The sequence below is a fragment of the Polistes dominula genome, unplaced genomic scaffold (genome assembly GCF_049000335.1).
Source record: "Polistes dominula isolate Pdom_NZ unplaced genomic scaffold, Pdom_raw_medaka contig_20, whole genome shotgun sequence".
Taxonomy (NCBI): domain Eukaryota; kingdom Metazoa; phylum Arthropoda; class Insecta; order Hymenoptera; family Vespidae; genus Polistes; species Polistes dominula.
The window spans coordinates 1,967,781-1,990,613 of NW_028301147.1; the positions used below are offsets into that span (position 1 = coordinate 1,967,781).

Sequence of the window (22,833 nt, forward strand, 5' to 3'; positions counted from 1 at the left end):
TTATGTATGTGGATCGAGTATTCCCTCTTACATATAAACGATCTATATATACATACATATATATGTATGTGTATATTGGATAGGCGGGGTGCGTGCGGGGGGTCTGACAAAAGGTGAACCCACTTCGTGGGTCTGCACGGTTGATACGCGTTCGCGGAAAGCGGGAGGCGGCAAAATACGAAGGTAGAGTAGGGTAGCAAAGAAGGAAAGAATGAGAGAGATTGAACGGAGAGTACGATAGAGAGATAGAGACAAACACTGGTTGCTGGTGAGAGAAGGAAAGAACGAAGAGTGAAAGAGAAGTTGAAGAGAGATGGTTATATGGATTGGAGGTTCGGTCGTTCTCGTGAATACTCGTCAGTTTCCGCCTCTTGGTGGTGGCCGCGCACCTCCGCCAAGTTTCACGCTGCGTGGAACGAAACTCGTACGCGATCAGCTCACCGAGCCCGGCTTCCTTACGTATGTGCTCTCTCTCTCCCTTTCTCTCTCGCTATCACTCACTCTCTCTCTCTCTCCATCTCTTTCTAATCTTCTCTTTCACTCATTCATTCTCTCTCTCTCTCTCTCTCTCTGTCATACGCAATCTCTCTTTCCCTCTCTTCTCCTCTCTCTCTCTCTCTTTCTTCTCTGTATCTTTCTCTCTTATTGTCCACCTATTTCTCACGGTGTGTCCCAACGAAGAACGAGAAGACGAGAGAAGACGAACGACCAGTCGTGTCGTTCTCTCGATGTGCGCGCGCGTGCCGATCGATCGAAAAATAGCCGGTGAGTGAGAGCGAACGAGTAAGCAAGCAAGCAAGTAAGTAAGTAAGCAAGCAAGCAAGCAAGCAGGCAAGCAAGCAACCAAGCAAGCAGGCCAGCTACTAGCGAGCTAGCTAGCAAGTAAGCAAGCAAGCAACCGAACGAACGAAAGCGAGTACTTCAACGAGAGCTTCTCGTTTCGCAAGGTTCTCTCGCGAACGTCGTACCGTCGGCTTTAAGAACTTCTACTTCTTCGCGAGGATTACGTGAGGAAATGAAGGAACTAACGAAGAAGATAATAAGAAGATGACGGATTAGATTCCTAGTTCAAGGAATTAAACGACAACGAGACGTATTTGACAGGAGTTCTCTTCTTCTTCTTCATCTTCTATTCCATCTCGTGGATTGGTATCTTCTTCCGTTCTCCTCGCGTAGTATCGTATAGTATAATATCGTGTCGTGTTGTCGTCGTGTCGTGTCGTTCTCGTGCGCGCGCGCGCAAGCCCGACCGTCCACTGACCGTGCCGCGTTCGCTCCTAGTGTGTGTCGTGTGCTCTGCCTCAAGCCCGTTGATTTGTCGCCGCTTCTGAAAGGTGGGGATAACGGGAGTGGGACAAGCTGTGCGTGCGTGCTAGAGAGAAAGAGAGAGAAAGAGAGAGAGAGACTACCGGACGAACACTCTCTCCGAGACAAAGAAAAAAATCCACCACCTAGTGACAGTTCTCTTTTTTCTCTTCTTCTTCTTCCATTTTTCTTTCCCACCTACATTTTCTAGAATATCTAGAATATCTTATACGTTAGTGGTCCTATTTTTAAGAAGAAACGATACTCTGGTGACTGTAGTTTATTCGAGATCGGACTTTGAGAGATTATTTATGGGAAAATATTTTTAACCAATGACAGGATTGATGTGTTTGAAGTGAGACACCGGCGCAGGAAAATCGTGTTCTCGTAGGCGGGGCTTAAGGACGGGGACACGTGACACCCGAGGAAACTGTCACGCCGCCCTTGTCCTCCCCCCTCTCCACACCCCGACTTCACCACCTCTTCCACTTCTTCAACCCCCACCACACCCCACCTATATGCATATCGTGACTATTCTACGCTGTCGTTGGACTACTGAAATACGATGAACGTGTGCGAATGATGTGTTTTAACTAATTAGGGTTTATGCTCAAAATGGGAACACGTTCGTTACTCGTTGAATTTCTATTGTGTAGAAATTGTCGAGAAATTATTAAAGATAAAAAACGATGACGACTGAGACACATTGTTTATGGTTTTCCTTCCAGTGGATTTTGATTTTTTTATTTCTATCTTTAGGCATGAATTTTTGCAGATTCTATTTAGACGCACGAATCAGATTGCAGGAAATATTGTCGAAAGTTTGAGGTGTGAGGTAGAAGAGAACGATGAGATTATCGAAGAAGAAGTGTCTACCTGACACCTGAAAAAAAAACAGAAACCGAGAAAGATAAAAAGAACATTGTTGACGAGAAGAAAATGCAGCAAGCTAGCGTGGGCGGCTGCGACGGGGATTTAGATCAGCGGAGGAGTCCGTGTACAAGGTCTCCGCAGGTGAAGTGCGAGCCTTTGAGCGACAACAGAACTATTAGTAACGAGCTGCTCGATAACGGCCGAGTGAAAGTGAAGTTGGAGATGCCGGAGCCTACCGAAGGTTACGAATCCAAGCCTGAACCGAAAGGAGAGGATTTTCATCCACGTACGGATTTGGATTATGTTTATGAAAGAAAACCCGAAGCTTTTCTTGGAAAATTAGAAAGTCTTGATTATCCTGTTAATTGTCAAGGAATAGTAGGAACAACAACAACTACGGGAAGAGGGGATGGAGGATTATATCAACGTCCAGATATAACCAATTCAACATTCGGGTTTCCTCGTTTTTATGGACCACCCACGAGTGCACCAGCTCCACGTTTACCGGATGCATTTTCAAGTAGACGAACTGACGAACCTAAACACGAGGATCATCACGATCGAGAAAGATCGTCGCACGATCGACACGCAGCTTACAGGATGGCGGTTTCTGCGCTCACAAACGACGGCTACCTTCGTGATCATCACCATCATCATCATCATCATCATCACAATCATCATCATAATCATCATCGACCCCCTCATCCTCATCATCTATCTTCCCTACCTCCATCTCATCACCATCATCATCATCAACAACAGCAACAACAACAGCAGCAACAGCAGCAGCAACAGCAGCAGCAACAGCAGCAATGCTTTGACGATTATCATCGATCTAAAGCACCAACTTACCCATCCTTATCCTTTCCACCCTTCAGACCGTCGTCCGTACCACAACGCGTTCCTTACGGTGTTAATCATCAGAACAATAGCATCTATAGGAACACTGGACAATATCAGAACAGACAACAACGAAAATGGAGCAATGTGACAGCTTCACTTCGTGGCTTGCAACCATCGATACCCGTAAGTTTGATTTTCACTTTTATCATTAACAAAATCTAGTTAAATGTTATCAACGTACTATTATCAATCTTATAATAATAACTAAAAGAAAAAAGAAAAAAGATAGCAATAATCTGAACTTGGATGGAATTCTAGTTAAGATGGTTCCCGAAGAAACTCGATGATCAAAGTAGATTGGATCATTCTTCAATCGCGAAAAAGTGGATGATCGAAAGTCGGTGGGGGAGGGGTGGAGGAAGGGAAGGGAAAGGAAGGTTAATGCGCTCGTTTTCGCTTATTATCCATTATACTTCTTGACGTAACTCGAGCATTTTCGCATAGCCGTCTATACGGAAGTGAAACTCGCTGTCTCGTAAAAGCAAGCTGTATATCGCGTTCATTAATCTTATTAATTCAGTTCACGCTAATCAATGGCGTAGAGTAGAGAGTAGTAACGGCGGACAGAACGTTGCACATTTTTTTTTTCCCAATTTTTTTTCTATATTATAAACATACATATAATTTTTGTACCTTTAATTGTTCTGATTTTGTTTTTCTAAATATAAATAAGTACAATAGAATAAGGTATATTAATACGCTTAAATGAAATCGAATGAAAAACCGTTGTTGCCATGACCCATCCGTTGAAAAATTACGACACTGTGTGAGGAAATTACGGTGATTACTTGCATCGTGCGTCGGTTTTGGCCCTCCGGGAAGGACCCGGCACCTTGGACGAAGGGAACGTTAAAGAGATACGTGGTAGAACCTTGTCGATACCACCGACATCCGATTATCGATGAAACGAGATCGATGGCTTCTTTAGCGGTCACTTGAGTTCTTTTCAATTTACGAGCATGCTTCTTGTGGCAAAGTTACAGCTATCTGGGTTTGTTTAAACAACACTTTCCTGTTCAATTATATTTATTTAATAATTAATTCCGAGATATGTTTATTTTTTGCTATTTTCAATGAACGATTTGATCGGATACAATTTTTATGATCAATTTAAATTAATTATTTAGTTTAAAATTGTATATTAAGATTACAACTGTAGTTAGTTGCACGTTACACATTGGTTAAACTTTGAAGTTGAAGATCGGCAAAATAAAAGGGATAGCACGTTCCACTTTCCGTTTTAACGACGTAAGATATATACGAGCTATATTCGACTAACCCTATCCCTTTTTTTCTTTCACAAGATACTCGATATATCTTGTGGATTCTATTCCAAAAGTAGTGGACTTTGTGTGTTACGTAGGTGTTAGAAGCGAGTCTTTAGAATTGCGGCGCGGGAGCCATCGACGTTCTGGAATGTATGTATCTTTGAAAAGTAAATATAGAAAGGGAAAGAGAGAGACAGAAATAGTTATACTACTAGAGAAAAGTCAGTGTACACTCTCATCTGCATAGTGTTTCTTCTTTCTAACGATCGTTCATCTTCCATGAATGTACGTACGCACCTGTATCGAGATAACACTTAGCAAGTAACGTATATCCAGAACGAATAAGGGCATTGAATCGAAGCCGATTCTTCCCTTTGAGAAATTTTTACCTTTTACTAAGATTTCTACTCACTATTCTATTTATCTATCTTTCCTTTCGTTTGTCGCACCCGATACTTCGGAGTATCGGTTTGCAAGGCGCGAAGGAGTCTATAAATTTCTGTGCCTTTGCAACAACAACAAAATTGGCACACCTGCACTAACATCGAACAACTTCCCGAAACGTTTCAAGATTTTGTACACCAATTAGTAATCCTTGTTTTATGTACTGGTATACTTTTTTTTTATCAAATTATTTTATTTTATTTAGTAAAGAAATAATATTAAAAGGAAAATATTTTTTTATATGTCGTTCGGATACTTGTAAAAATTTTTTTTATTTGTTTTCGTGTCATTTATTTTCTTTTTATTTTATTTTTTTCTTGTAAATTCAACCCTCTCTTTTGCTATACGTTGAAACGATAATAGGCCGTCAGTTATTAGCTTGTACTAAATAATAAAACCTGTCATTAATAGGGCATATTAAGTATAAAACCGTGACGATTTACAAATAGCATCGCGTTGAAAGAAAGAGGAAGAATAGTGGTTGGGAGGGAGGGGGGTTTACGGGCGGAGAAAAAAAGGGTGGAAATATTATAGTAGTGGTGGGGTGGTTCCGCTCGCCAGATGCGTGTATTAGCCGACCGATGCGTTCGTTTTTCTACCTGAAGGGCGTTCGTTCGTTCGTTCGTTCGTTCGATCGAGTGGCAGACCTACGGCAGCACATGGCACGAGTATATGGGGACCCAGTGCCGAAGGGCATGTTGGGCCCCGAACGATTCGATTCGTCTCGTAGCCACAGTTGAGAAAATGAGAGAACGGCCTGTTCGATTGGTCCCAACTAACACGCTACGCTTTTCATCATAACCAAACACACGATCACACAATGCACACCTTTCTTTTTCGATCTTTAACGATCAGAGTTTCTTCAGTGATGAAAAAAAAAAAAACTGATTCTTTATAGTAGAAAAGTTATATGTATCGTTTAGGTGATTTTAATCTCTTCAAATATTTCGTTACACTCGTTAGGAAGAAGAGTTTATATTCTTTGATTAGAAAAATAAAATAGAATTATACTTTATATTATTTATTTAATTATTCCTTTTATCAGAATTATTATCACAAATATGATTTTTTTTCGCGTATTATACTCATCGTGAGATTTTTCTTTTTTCTATTTTCCTATCAACAACTCGTCAAATGCTATGGTTTACAAAAAAAAAAAAAAAAAGAAAATGGTGGTACACAAGGCTGTAAAAGATTTATCCTCGCTGTGGCGAATTATAAAAAAAAAGAAAAAAGGAGTGTTTTTATTAGCGTGAAAAGCAGGGAATTTCAATGACACGCGACGATCGGTAGGTAGAAACGTAGGAACGATGTGCACTGTAGGTAACACTTGTGGCTTTTATAATATCCCCCCGCTTATGATGTGTATTTCCCATATGCATACACAAATACGTACGACGTATATGCCGGTTGACTCTCGATATCTCGCGTAATCACGAACGATTCTCTCTCTCTCTCTCTCTCTCTCTCTATCTCTCATTCTCTTTCTCGCACCGCGTGTGTCACTTTGTGAAGCATGAATTATTAATGGCGCGCATTTATTCGCATCACGCTTTGCCGCCGACCGTCCCCCACATTTTCATTTAGATCGCTGTTCGCGCGACGCAAAACCTATGTCTGTGTGTATATGTGTGTGAGTGTGTGTGTGTGAATGTGGTTTTTTTCTTTTTTTTTATTTCAATTTTTTTTTTTTCCATCATTCCACGTCCGATAGACGATCATTTTATCGTCATCGAGCATATAGAGATGAGAGAAAATGATGCTTTCATTGCTCGCGTTCGAAGTAGGGAACAAATGGACAATGACAAGTCATTTATCAGACAATTTTTTTGATTTTTTATTTTTTTTTTTAATTTCTAACAAAATTTATCATCGTCGTTAAATGGAATTCAATCTAATATTCAATGAAATTATTTTCTAAGATTTTAGAAATATTGTAATTAATTTTTTACCTTACACTTGTGTAAATGATTTTCCTTTTTTATGCATCTTACATATTAAAAAAAAAAAAAAAAATGTCGCAAACCTGAATTTACTAAAAATGCATAATTAAAATATATGAAAAAAAAATATAAATAATTTTATGAAATAACTTATTTGAATGATTTCATTTAACAAAATTGAAAGAATTGAATTCTTTCTATGCCACACATATTGGTAATTCGATGTGGCAAACGGAAGAAGCCATGGAAAAGAAAAGAAACAAAAAGAAATAAAAAGAATAAAAAAAAAAAAAAAGAAATAGAACGAGGATTGGAAGGCCGCAGCCCTCAGGATGTTATTAAAGGACAGGACGTCAGTCGTCGACGTGCTCACGGACAAGGCGCGCGTGCGCAACTAAAACCGCAGTCCCGAAAAGCCGCACGCTAATTATTTATTCTTCGTTATGCTCTCCTTCTGACATGGCGTGATGATTCCCTCTCTCATCGAGTCCTTTCAACGGTCATTTCTTATACGAATATTTTATCTAATATCATTATTCAATGACGTATGATATAAAAAAAAAAAAAAATACAAAAATAAAATATTTAAACAAAATTTTTTCTAAATTTTAAACCTATGATTTTAGCTAATGTATTTATACATATATATATAAGAAGCATAATATAAAGAATTAAATATATATATAATTATTTATTAATATATATTTTTGTATGTTTGTTTTGTACATAAATTTTTAATAGGTATCAATAATTTTTTAATATTCAAAACATTCTAAAAATAATAACCGAATAAAATAATATTTAATAAAATAATTATTATTTTAGTAAATTAATTTTAATATTTTATTTTATATTTTAATATTTTTTAATTTTAATTATTCTAACAAAATATATCGAATTAAAAAAAAAATAATTTAGGAAATTTCAATATTTTATTTTATATAATATTTTAATATTTTATTATTTTTAAATTTTAATTATTTTAATAAAATATATACAATTAGGAAACAAAAATAACTTAGGAAATTTTAATATTTTATTTTATATAATATTTTAATATTTTTTAATTGTAATTATTTTAACAAAAATATATATATATATATATACCAGAAAAAAATAACTTATTAAATTACAATTAAGAATTTTTTTACGACATAATAATAATAATAATAATAATTATAATAATTTTAAAATTAATATGATTAATATTAAAATTCTAATGAAATTTTTTTTTTTTTTTTTTGATTACACGAAAATGACATATTACCGCGTGAAATATAAAATGTTACTACGGCAAAACGTATTGCGTAGCTGAGAAAAGAGAAGGTTACTTTGACATTACTATGCTATAAATCGCCATTACATTGTAACTCATAATCGTGTCCCCTCAAGGCAACGCCGTTTAAAAACATTCCTCTTACGTTCGGCGCCGGTAATAAACGGTTACAACGGACTTTTCTCATGTTTCCTTTCACGAATTACCTTTTAAGAGAGTCTTCTCGAAGATAAACGAACGATGTCCCTTATTCGATCAACTACCAACATTATTATGTAATATTTTGATATATATTATTTATGCATTATAAGTACGTTGAGATAAAGTTGCAAATCTACACCCCATTCAGTCAAATTCCTACTCCTCCTCCCCCCCCTCCCCCTACCACCATCACAATCGACCATTTCGAAGAGTCAATTTCATTACGATATAAGAAAAGATTACAACCCGAAGGCTACATTTTCAATCTTGAAATTCGCGACTATATTTCTTATAGTATTTTTCTTTCTTTTTATTTTATTTTTTTTTATTTTTTATTTTTTTTTTATTATTATCGAATACAATGGAAATGCGGAGAAACCTCGGTCGAGTACGACCGTTTCGAAAGTCGATAATTTCGTAGAAACTCTTTAATCGTAGAAATCGAGTAAACATACTTATACTTCCTGCTTAGTTTAAAATTAAGAAAATTCCTTACTAAAACGTGAGTATATCTATATATATATATAGAAAATACATATACACATATATATATATATATATATCTATGGTAAACGAAGTTTTAAGTAAGACCTATATAAAATGTAAATGATTATTAAAAGTTAAACGTAACGAGCTACTTAGGTAGCCCCATAGAAAGTGGACTAACGTGAGATTGAGAGAGACACGAGATAAGTCGTAAAATACATCGACGTATAAATAGTCCTAAGACGCAACGATGTTATTTATTGCACTATTCTCATTATTTACAATGACAAAGGCACGTTTATGCTCAAAGATCGAATGAAAAAAATCAAGAAAGAGAAACAGAGAGATAGATAGATAGATAGAAATATCATTAAGTTATCGAGCGTTGTTAATCGAGTTACTCGAAGTAACTCGCTTAAAGTCTTGCCATAAATTCGCGAGCTTGATTACGAGCTTAGGTTTAATTAGTCGAACATAGCGACATATACTCCTCGTCTTCTCAGAAAACGCATACGTTGAATTTTCTTTCAAGTAAAAATAAAAATTCGTTTTATCGGAATGCGAGTCATATTCTTTAATAGTTCGTGCATCGTGACCCTTTTATATAGTCACGTAAGGACGTATATATATATGTATACTTTTAACTCATGATTTTCTTTCCTCTCTCTCTCTCTCTCTCTCTCTCACTCTCTCTCTTTCTCTTTCTGTGTATGTTCATTCGTATACTATACCATACTCACGTATTTTCCCTCTCACTCTCTCGTGGTCAAACACGATGCATCGATTCTTTATAGCGCCATTAAACGTACGCGCGGAGTCATAGTCGCATAGCAAACATTATTATAATCCGAGCGATGGTTGTGGTGGTGGTAGTGGTGGTGTTCCATCCATGGCCGTGCCGATTACGCCACAAAGGGCACGGACCGAACTCTTTACGAGCACCGACACCTACCAACCGATCACAACGTGCACGAACCCAGAGCAGAAAGAAGATAAGAAGAAGAAGAAGAAGAAGAAGAAGAAGACTACGAAAAAGATGAAGTAGAAGAAGAAGAAGAAGAAGAAGAAGAGGCGTATACTCGCGTCGATATTCCAAGCACGGATATTAAAGTAATTGATGCCTCCATAAAACGATGCGCGGAAAGTCGACTTCTCGATGTCCCTGAGACCGTTTGACCGAAGTAACCACGTATTCCTGTAATTTCCTTTACTATCTTTCTTTTTTTCGTTTCTGGTTTTTTTTTCTTCGTGATATTTATTTTTTTTTTCAATTCTCTTTTTACCTGTTACAGTATTACGCTTTGGAAGCCGAACATCGAGGTTGAACACACGGTAATTTCAAAATTCACCACTCACAGTGATCCGTACGCGATCTTTGATGCTTTTGGCCCTATACCTTTTATTTCCTTTCGATCTTCCTCATGTGATTTATCGTTGGCTATTATCAGACATAAATCATCCTTCTTTTAAGACTTTTCAATACCGCCTTTTAAATGCACTATCGTTATACAATGTTACATGGATTGTATACGTTACCCATGATACGAAATAAGCGACGACGAGAGGAAAAATTATGCGTGTTGATCTTAGTAGTTATAAAAATACGGTAGATTAATATGATACTTGAATAAAAGTAAACAAATAATCAAAAAGGTTAATGAAAAAATAAAAATAAATATAAAGAATGATAAAAAGATTTGTTGGGAAGGGGGGGGGTGATAGACATAAGGTAGAAAAATATTTATGAGAAAAGCATCCTTTCTCATAATATCCCCTGTTATACCATACCCATCTCTCTACCTTTCGGGTTCGCGTACTTACGAGCTCGGTCTAAAGGCGCGGGAAGAACTAAAAAGGGAAGGGAAGGGAAGGGTAGGGAAGGGAAGGAAGGCAGGCGCCGAGGTCTAATACGATCTCACGATAGACGGCATTGCTCATGCCGTAAAACTCGATTTTACACCGTGTGGAGTCAGGCGTGTGCAACTCGCCCACGCTGATCCACCCGGTCTTTAAATCGTTCGAGTACCCAACATCCTCTGTGTTATTGCCAAAGAAACCCGGGGACACAATGTCCCTCTGCTGCTCGAGTTATTAACAGCTTCGACTTGTGACCTTCGTGATGTTAAAACACAAGAAAAGAACTGCCGATCTCTGGGAAAACGGATAAAACGGTGTTGGTCGTTGTCATCTCTTTCGAATGAATTTATTTAATGTAACATTAAACGTTATGAATTGTAATCTATAGAAAATAATCGAAGAAATATATTTACATGATTTATCTAATCACTAAAGATAATTGTATTTATTGGAATTTATAAAAATGCAATGTTGAAATATTAGAGTGAACCAAAAGTTCGTTAGTTTATTGTGTTGCAACTTTACATTAAAACTGCATAATGAATTGTTTTTGTAAAATTTATTCTACAAATATTAATAAAAAATATACGAATTTTTGGTTAACCCTAGTAGGTATACAAAATTCTACCCTTCAACTTATCTACAATGTGCTTCAAACAAAATATAATATAAAATAAGGAAGGAAGGATAAACAAAGAAAAGATTGGAAAGTAAGAGAGAGATAGAAAGAGAGAGAGAGAGAGAGGTTTAGGGTATAGATAGAAGGTGCGAGCAAACGATCATTCTCGATGGACAGAAAATAATTACGTCCGAACGGTCGGCACACGGGTTTGGTTTAGGTCGATCGTAAGGACTTGAAAAGGGAACGAACGAACTCGAACCTCCGAGCTTTGGGATCGAACCAACCGATCGTGAGAGAGAAAGGGATGGAGATGGTGCGTGGAAAGGGCACATGGAAGGATACAGCGTGTAACGATGTATCAAGCTGTTGCGCCCCTGGCGTGTCCGGGCAATGGTGGCGTGGATCGTCGCTTTGAACTGGACCGTGCCGCTCTTAGGCTCTGCATCATGCCTTTACACGCTCCCAATGCCCAAACGAGGAATGATAATGCTTCTCTACCTCGCGTCCTGTTCCCGCTCAAGCACATAGACACTATTAATTTCCTATCCCCCTTTTCGTTGTTGCCACGGACCAACCATAAGGGCGGCTCGTTCGATACGCCGACCGATATGCCGATTTCTTCCTACCGATTATTGACTCGTCCTCTTTCTTCCCATCCCTTCCCCTCTTTGATAAATCCTACTTCGATTTCTAAATTGTATTACATTCGTTGTGTTACAGCTTATTAAAATAATTTTACTTTCAAATTTAACTTTGTAATTAATTATGAACAATCTTATGATTTATTTGTTTCTTTGTTATATTTATTTGTATAATTTCAAATTTTTAGTTCTAATGTATCGTTCATTGTTTTTTTCTTTTTTTTTTTAACTCTATTAGAAATGTTATGAAAGATATTTAATATTTCTATAACAACTTGATCTGTGAAGTAAAATTATTGTAATAATATCTAAAGCATGATTGATCGAAGATTGCAATTGAACAAGGCTTAATGACCGAGTATATTACGAAGACAGGTTTAGCGACATTTTCAAATGGCATTAGGATGTTGATAATCTCGTTTGAATCTGTACAAAAAAAAAAAAAAAATAAATCATGTCGTCTTAGACGTTGAATTACGTGCTGAGGTTGAACGTTATCTTGGAAGATAGGAGCGGTAAGTTTTAATATAAAGAAGCCGCATCATCTTGAGTTTCCACAGCAATGACATACTCTAGAAAAAGGATGCTGTTATCGTTTAATGAAGGTTTGACAGGTGCGAGTCTTATCGTTGATCCTTTTACTTCGAGTTATAAACCTGATAGGACGTGGAATGACAGGAAAACGCGAGATACGTTTAGCACGTGCCATCTGTATGGTATATCTATGTGTTAAACTTATATCAAGTAAGTATATATTATAGTATATTTACGTATGTGTAAGTGTATAAGGATATATATGTATATATATATATATAAAGGATTCCGGTTCAAATAATCCTACCTTTCCACGTCTCTCGATTAGCCTCTTTACGTTTGCTTCTTCTTCTTCTTCTTCTTCTTCTTCATCTTCTTCTTTCGTGTCGTAGACCTGTTTTTAACGATCTTAACCAACCGATAATACGAGTTTCTTCTATCCAAGGAAAATTGTGTCGACTTCGTGCCCATAATCGATATCATACGCTAGTCATATATAATTAAACGTAAATCTAAATGTAATTTCTTACGATCTAAATTGAAATTCAAATTAAAAAAAAAAAAAAAAGATTGATACTAATAAATATGTATTATAAAATCAATCAAAATGTAATCTATGGAATATAACAAAATTATTTCAATCAATGATCATAAAAAAACAATCAAATGTATTTTATTCAATCTAAATGAAATTCGAAATGAATCAAATCTATTATAGAATCGTACAAATGTTTGTTTAACATCATTTATACCAAACTATTACAAACACATGGTTATATCAAAAAGATCCTTACGAAGAATACCAACATCCTCAGACCCATCTCGTTTGTTCCCACATACAATATAAAGCTCGATGAAAGCACCTACGACGAGTAATATCGAATCATTTTCTCAAGCTGGTATAGTTACGAGGAAAGATCGTTTGGGTTCGCAGTGTAACATGACTCGTATGGTGGGATGGGGGTATGGGAGGGAGGGGGGTGTCCAAAACTGAGTAAGAAGAGTAGTAGGAGAAGGAGAAGTTGAAGTAATATTAGTATTAGTATTAGTAGGAAGGATAGGAAGAACCCTTAACCGAAAAGGGATAGGTGGGAAGGAAAGGGTCCAGGAGAGACGAAAAGCCCGGGAAAGGGTATCTGTTGTCATGGTCCCTGATGTTCCATTATTGATTAAAGATGGCTGGTTCGCTTGACTGCTTACTGGATGGCGGACTAGCAACGCCATTTTAATATGCGCAATTATAATGTGTACCCAAAGGCTGAACAACGGTAACAGGAGGGGGGGGGAGGGAGAAGAGGGGGATTGCACGTAGGTAGAAGATACTCGTGCAAGTCACTGGAGTTTTGCAAAAGGGACGAAACGATATCCATCCAACCAACGAACCATTCATCTATCTTTGTTTCTCTTAAAATATAGGACGAGTGTGACCCTGGTGGCGCTATACTCCTGGGAACCAAATTCTTCTTTGTTTGCCCGAAATCAGAGGGGAACCGCGTAATTGAGGAGTTAATTAGGACGCGTTCGGTGCTTTAATTGGATTCCCTCGTTCGCTTGCTCGTTCATCCTTTCTCTCTCTCTATCCCTTTTTTCCTTCTTTTTTTTTTTTTTACTCCTTATTGATGATACTTTTTGCATCTTTACTCGGCCCTTTATAATGTCTCAACAGGTTGTTCCGTCCTAAGATAGTACACGCTTTCGCGGTTTCGAACGTGAAAATCGATCGTTTCGAGGAGGGGGGTTAGATGGAGAGAGGGGGAGTTGGGTGGAAAGGTCTAAATTATGCTCTCTTAAACGATTTAACCTTAGGACCGATACGAACACGGTTTAGCGTGTTCTATTCTCTTCCTCTCTCTCTCTCTCTCTCCCTCTCTCTCTCTCTCTCTCTCTCTCTCTCTCACCACTTCTATTACAATACGTTTCTCTTTCTATCTCTTTTGAAAGCTTTATATTTCTTCCATATGTTACATCGGTTAGAAAAATAGATTAATTTCTTAATATTGCTACCTATATTAATCTATATTAATTTTGATGATAATTAACGTTACATTAGATTCGATTTAATTAAAACGTCGTTACGTTTAAACATATAATCGTGAATATGATCAGACAGAGAGAGTGAGAGAGATTGAGAGAGAGAGATAGAAATCATGTCGCGTGTCCTTCATACCCAATTTTCATGGTGACTGTGGGAAATAGGATAACGGGAATGTATACATATTTGGTAGAAGAGAAGGCATCGTGTTAACAGTGACGACAGCTCGTTAGTGGAAAGCGGTGGGGTTACAATGACGTTGCGACGTCCGATACCTGATAACGCGAGCATCCTGGTGGGCGGACGATCCCAATATGTTCAACCTTCTCTATCTCTATCTCTCTCTCTCTCTCATATTCGCTCATTCACTCACTCTCTCTAACCATACCTGCCGCATGTATCACAATGCCCGTAATAGGAGAATTAATGCGTGTTGTGTGTGGTCGCGTCGGACCCTCCGGAGATTCGCGAGATCCCTGATAGTATTGTCCGTAGCATAATTCGTGCGTGCAATTAATCGAACCCGAAGTATGACGACGGCACTCACAAATAATACACGTTTAATATAACACATATATAGATACGTATGTACGTACCTAGGGATATCATATGGGTATATTTTTGAAAAATTTCATCAACGTCGAACCTCTTCATACCGTCACGTCGAAAATTCAATATTTTTGTATTATTTTCCATAGAAATGTGAAGAAAAATTTCACTTCTCTTTCGTCATAATTGAATGTAAAATAAATTGCGAGATAAAATATGAATTTTAACAAGTTATGACAGTTTGTAAAATTTGTAACCAATTTGTATTTTTTTTTCTTTTTTATACTTATATATATAGAAAATCTTGTTTATATTTTTAGAATAGAAAATAATTATAGAAAATTCCAACATTTTCTTTTATCGAGCATAAATAATGAAATATTTTACAATATTATCGAGAAACATAGAAGGGAAACAAAAAGTATATAAAGATAAACTATACTTATTTGATTTACTATTTAAATACATGCGTATCGTGAAAATGGTCGTGGAAATGGTTTAACAAAATGGATAGACAATGAATAAAATGGTGAATAACGACGTTGATGCATGCGTTCGCCTTGAGGAAGGATCGCCAATGACCAAGACCAGCCCTCTTTCCCATCTTCCTTCGTCATTTCTTTTTTTCTTTTTTTTTCTTTCTTTCTACCTGTTCTCTACCTTATCCCTTATACCTTTCGACGCGTCCTATCCGCACTTCCTTTCACGGCATTAACGCATTTCTTATTTAAGCGAGAACGTCCACGCACACGCGACGGAACTTTTTCCTTCGAGCGTTACAAACGTAGTCGATAGGTCGTTGACAGGGGAGGTGGGGAGTTGGAGGAGGGGGTTTCGTATCTTCAACAATATTCTTCAACCCTTCTCTCTATCTATTGGTCATAATAAATCATTATAGTCGTGTAAGAACTATCCTAGAATCAATATACTTCTAAATAATAGAAAATATTGTATTCCCTACTGTAATGGAAGAAAATGACAAAATGATGGAAAATATTGTACACCATGATTTCTTATTTTTTGTTTTTGTTTTGTTTTTTAAATTTATACGCAATAAACAATTATCTACAATTTAAATATATCATTGTATAAATATATATTAATAATATATTAAATATATAAATATATATCAGTATATATCTAAATTTACATGAATAGATGCAAACATTATTTTGTTGGTAAAAGAATGAAAGAAATATAAAAAGACAAAGTGAATATTTTGGTTTAATTTATTTATTTATTTTATTTTAAATAATTGTTATAAAATTATACAAATTAAAGATAAAAGATAATAATTATCGATGTTTTACATATCTCAGATTTTACGTACACATGCTTGCACATGTATTTTCAATTTGTTGATTTCTATGTGAGATCATTCTTTTTTTATTATTTTTTTTATTCACATTTTTGTATTTTTATATATATGTATATATGTGTGTATGTGTGTGCGTGTGTCTATATCAGCATGGCAAAAGAGACCCTTTTTGTAATTGAAACGCGAGATTCGGATACAGAGCACCGGTAAAATTTTACGGCCGAACGAGATATAAACTCGTCGTTAGTACGGGTATATCTACCAACGTGAAATTAGCGAAATGTTTCCTTTCACGAGATACCGCCGGTGAATGAAACAAACTCGAATTTTGCGCTAATTTCCAACTCGTTTTCAACGTTCCCTTCGTATTTATGTAAATGCCAACCAACGACTCTTTTCTCTGATTTTTCACTCGTTAAATAATCTCGTAGCTTTTCATCCGAACTCTATCGTCCTATTGTTTTGTACGATTGATTATTTTTTTTCTTTTTTTTTTTATAATTTCGATTAAATCCCAATATACTTTTGTAAGATTTAAAACAAAAAAACAAAAACAAAATGAAACAAATAAAATTAATTAATTTGAATTATTTGTTTTTTTTTTTTTTTATATATCAATCTCATTTTATTTATAATCGTTTAATAATTCATTCGAACGATCAAGTTTGGTAATTAAATGTGACGTCATTGGATATAAATGTTCGCTTAGGTCAACCCGATTACTTTCTACTTTAGAATTGGTTTTAAAAGGAGCCTTTAAAACGTCACAATAATGAAAGATGGTAGCCGTTATTCGTGAGCTCTAATCACGTACCTTAGGTGCTCTCCTTCCAAAGAACCCACGACATCGACCTTAAATACTTCAGAAATCATGAACGTCGATACTAGTTCACCTATTTTGAGCTCAACTCATTAAACAGCCAATCATTTCACCACACACATACAATTTTTTATATTAATTTTATAAACATAATTGTATAAATATTATATTCTTATTTGATATTAATTTAAAAATACACGAAATTTATAATAAATCAAATTTGGATTATATAAATTTGATTTTCATATTTCTGTAGATGATAATAAACAAAATTATGATAAAACCATTAACGAGATTACAATTATTTCTTTAATTAATATGAAATAAAAATATAAATAAATTATATTAAAATGATTAAAAAATTTTAACAAATTATATTATCCAAATAGTGTTCGGATTTTTGAAGTTAGAATAGACGAAGTGAACATAGTATCTCTTGGTTAGATAAAAAAAAAAAAAAAAGAGATAAAAATAAGTAAAAGGAAATGGAAAGAGACACAAAAAGAGAGAGAGAGAGAGAGAGAGAGAGAAGTAGAAAGATCAAGGAAGAGAATGCGGCATGAGACAGCGTGACTTGTAGGAATTCGTTACTAAGCTTTCCAAAAGTTAATGGAAGACGACGCTTCTTCAGCGTCTGTCTTTCTTAACGTTAGTCCTCAACTCCGTGACGCGAGTTGATAGCATGACGTTGAACGTTTTATCGTCGTCGTCTTACAAGTCGCGTTTAGAAGTACAAATTCGAACGTTTTGTTTCGCGTAATTACGTGACACGAAACACGAGTTTGTTCATATGTACACGTGAACAGTCGTTTCTACCATACTGCGACACCTTCATTGTCGTAATTTTAAATCATTAAGAACAACCAAAAAAAAAAAAAAAGAAACATTCAACACGACTTCCTAGTCCTCAAAATAAATTTGTATTAATAATACAAGTTTATAAAGTTGGTAATATGATTTTGTATTACTATTTTAATTTATATATTAAAACTTTATAACAAGTTGAACATTTCTTTTGTAAATTATACTAACTATATCATAGTATGGAATATCGTTTATGTTTGCTAAAACTTTTTTAATCAGTACAATGTATACTATATACCATATAAATATTAAATGGTTTTTTTTTTTTTAACACTCTGTATGTATAATAACTATTCTAATGTAGGTAGAGTGCACTAGAATATTTAAATTATTGTTAATTAATCGTTGCAAATGTGTATTGTTACCTAAAAACACCGAGTATATGATCTATCTACCGTCTTCTTCGAAATTCACTTTTAGACTGACTCGTTGTCATCTATGAACACATATTAAATGTTCCGAACATATACAGTGAGATTTTAAACATCAATACATATTACTTTCGATTAATTAAAAATTATTTTAATATTCTAATGCACTTTACTTATATTTCAATGGTTATTATACACTAGTTGTATACATGGTGTTCACAAAATATTATCCAATATTTATATGGTATATTGGATACACTGTATTGAGTAAAATAATTTTAGTAAACATAGGTCAAAAATGAAAAATATACTTTTATATTTTTATATATATATCTGTAGATATATCAATGCAATAGCAAATCTAACTTTGTCGATTTGCATAGGTCACACACGAAGTTGAACTACGGCGTGCTTTTAGACGGCGTTGGTCATCATCCCTTTCTCTGTCTCTCTCTCTCTACTTCTCTGTTTTTCTCTCTCTCTCTCTCTCATTCTCTTTTTCATACTGTTCGTCCCTTTGAAAATATACTATACTATATCCCTGTGGTACTCGGCGGTAGCGTGTCGCTTCGAAATTGATACCTGTCGCGAAATTGCCTCGACGTAAGTGTAATGTTCGGTAAAACGCGTAATTATCCCCCTCCTCCGCAACTCTTTCGTTCCGCAGTATATCCGAAACGCATTGCCCCGAAGGTTCCGCATTTATTTCTTTCCCCTCGCACTCGATACACCTCGCAATGGGCAAACGTAATTTTCACTTATCGACGAGAATGAGAGATTTTTCCAAGAGATATCCCTACGAAGACTTCACCTCTTCACTTTGTGGTCATCCTAAATGACGACGATGATGATGATGATGATGATGATGATAATGATGATGATGATGATGATGATGATGATGATGAGGATGATTCCTTATGTACGATGAAATTCAATAAACTGGTTGGTACTTAAAGTATCTATGTATATATATATATAAATTATTAACAATTGTTCTTATATATATTGTTTTTCGTTTAACATTAAGGAAGTAAATACAAATGTTAACTTTCGATGAAACCCCTAATCAATTTTGCAAAATTTTATATCCATTAGTTTGGTCATAATTTAAATATACTTTAATATCAAACTGTTATATAACTTTTTTTATAAAAAAAATATTTTCTATTATCGAAATGCATTATTATTCGAACACTTTGCATAACACTTTTCGACAATTGTCACTTGCAGGTTGAATCACAAATTTATTTATATCTTTTTTTATATAAAAGTTTTTTTTTATAATATAATTATATATATTGTATATATTTTATATAAAAAAATATAAATAAATTTGTGATTCAATCTGCAAGTGACAAGAGTCCAAAAGTGTTATGCACAGTGTTCGACAAATAATTCATTTCGATAATGAAAATTGTTGGAATAATCAATTTTTCTATACTACAAGTTCAACTGTATTTAAACATAAAATATTACGTACCATAATTACTATAAATTACTTGTATAACATTAAAAAAAAAAAAAAAATATAATATGTATACGTGCGTGTATGATTCTAATAAAACTATTTATTACTAGAAAAACATTAAGCTTGTGGTATAATTCTAGTCCTAGAAATAAAAGATGATATAAACTATCGTAGAGGTTTTCTTCGAGGTCGCTTCGTTAATGAAGTAGTTTGACTCCCGTTTATCTCATTAAAGTATCCTGGATGCTTTGACATTACGAGAAATTCTCTAACATAGGGTTAAAGAGTTCGAACGAGAACGTCCATTGGCCAGCTGACGTTTTGACTTAAGATATAATGTTAGTTTCTTTCGACAACGTTAGAAGAAAAAAAACCTCCTCTTACGATTCAGTTTTGAATGTGAGATTAAAAATGAGAAAATTATGATCCGTTCTTTGATTACTCTGATGATGATTATATCTTTTCGTGACTTCATTTACTTTGAATGATATTAAAAAAAGACAATAAAACGTTCTGTATATCGATCGTTTTATTACGTTCAGCAAGGTTGTGATCTTGTTTTTATATTTTTTATTCTTCCATCGGGGAATATCAATTGTCTTATCTTTCATTGAAAATCTTTGTAATTTTTTCCTTGTATTTATTTGAAAAAAAAAAAAAAAAAAATATTTATAGTTTTATATTAAATAATATTAACGCATAAAGAGAAGAAAGAAAAAAGATACGAGAAGTAGGATTTCCGTCAGAGAAATATTTTATAATACATATCTCTCTCTCTCTCTCTTTTTCTCTCTCAAATGGAAGGACAAGTTTTTTTTTTTTTTTTGTTTTTTTTTTCTTCATAGACACGTTCATCGAGGTAAATCAAACAGTTAGAAAGCGTCAAACGTTGCATTAGATTGTTTTTCTTTCTACGTTTTTATGACTCAATGTGGCAAATAAATTATCGCAAAAAATTCAGTAGCGATCTTACGTCTAGTCGATTAGCAATGTATCTACATTTAATACCGACACCTTCCTACCTTCTATCGTTTCGAAAAATGCCCGTGTAAATTGAATAAAAAATAAAAAAAGATACAAAAGAAAGTAATAAAACTCGATCAAAATGTTGAAAGGTAGAAAAATATTCTTTATAATTAGATCAATGTAATATTATTTTCAATTTCTTTCTTATCAAGGTTAAATAAATGTGTTTCTTGTTCAAAAAAAAAATAAAAAAAAAATAAAAATAAAAAAATAAAGTGAGTGAAAGAGAAAGAGAGAAAGAAACTGTTGAACTGTTTTGTATGATTCGTTGGTATGCCAGTTCGATAAATAGAAAATAATTCGATGGCTCCGATTAGAATCACGATGTTCGAAGTAGAGCACGTTAACTCACGAATTTTAGGAGTTTATTATTTCGGTTTTGGCGTTAACTGCTACGGAGGTAACGACAAGAGACATTTACCAGACCACCCCGAAATTATACCCCTTCTTCTCTCCCCTTACTCTCCTTCATCTTCTTCTTAAAGCCACCGATTGGACTCTCCTTTCCATTACGTCGTGTACAAATCCTGTTGCGATGTTCATACGTCGTAGTTGAAAATAACTAAGTTACTAGAATGTTAGAACTATGGCGCAAGAATCTAAGAGAGTTATGTGAAAAATGTATAAAAACTTGTCATCGTTAAACTATGATATTATTACGTGTACATACATATACCTATACGTATACAACCTTTAGTTTTCAAGTTAATAAAGAAACATAAGAATGAAGGAATTTTTGTATTATAAAAAACTAACTTAAATCATAGTTCAGTTCTTGTATTTAGATGCAATGATGTAATACCAATATAAAAATTATGACACGATAACTGGTAATTAATAAGACACGTTTTGTAATATAAATAATAATAAATGTAATACAATATGTACATTTGAAACATTCCTAATATCAAATTGTTGAATACTAAAGGTTCCATTGTAAATGAAATATTTTTTCAAATATACATCTGTTTGTCTATTTTTTCTATCTTTTTCTCGTCTGTGCAAATATGTTAGATCAGCAGAATGAAAATCATGACGTGCAACAGCAGCAGCAACAGCACGTATAGGTGTATATGTATTTCGTGAAATGAAACACCTTTCGTTTCCTCAGTCTGTAAATGCCTATTATCAATGCAGGTATATAACCCCTCACGTGGTAAAGAATATAATTCGCACGTGTCAACAACGCGCTGACAAATATTTCCTTTTCTACTGGCTGCGAGCCATGTTTTAGATGCATTGCTACGTGTCAACGTATATATATCTAGACTTTAGATTGCATCTTCTATCTATCTTTGTTTTATTTCTTCTTCATATTATCTTACAGTTACATGTCGAGATATAATACAATAATTTAATTAGAATCAAATATTTATTATATATATATATATATATATATATATATATATATATATATATACAAAATTAAAAATCAAGTTACAATTTGTAATTGTATTTATTATCATATCAAAATGATTACATTTAAGTTGCAACAACAAAAAATTTTATTTCGATGATGTTAACTTAATGTTCATTTAATTATCTATTCGTATTAAATTAAATTACGATCAAGGTCAACGTATTAATTTTGAAAATGTTTGTTGAGAAGAATACAAAAAAAAAAAAAAAATTTCGAATACAATTTTTGAAATGTGTTTTGAAAGAAAAAAAAAAAAAAAGAGTTAAAAGAAGGAGATGTTTGATTCGAGGCGCCAAATATAGTTTGTTAAGAAAAGGCACGAGGATCTTACGATCTTACGAGAGAATCTCTTTTCTTTTCTGATCTTTTTTCACGCGAGAGACACGCTCACAATGGACCACACACGCTTGGCGACCTCGAAAGGAGCCAACCAACAACGTCTTTCGCTAAGACGACTCCGCAGGGTCGTCGACAACTCGTGTCGTCTATCTTTGTTAGAAAGGATGGGTAGTATTCGGACGAGAATACCTAACGCCTCATCGTCTTTATTTCCCCCCTCCCCTCCCCCCACCTCCTACTCCTCCCTCCTCCACCTCCCACCCACCCCCGACG

General features: G+C 34.7%; 1 protein-coding gene across 1 annotated transcript in view; it reads left to right on the forward strand.

Annotated features, from left to right (window-relative positions):
• Positions 1–26: 26 nt before the first annotated feature.
• Positions 27–22,833, forward strand: part of LOC107066116 (uncharacterized) — a 221,016-nt gene continuing 198,209 nt past the window's right edge. Inside the window, exon 1 of the mRNA XM_089177110.1 lies at positions 27–3,204. Coding sequence (XP_089033236.1) covers positions 2,245–3,204 — 960 coding nt within the window. The 5' untranslated portion in view covers positions 27–2,244. The remainder of the gene's footprint in view (positions 3,205–22,833) is intronic.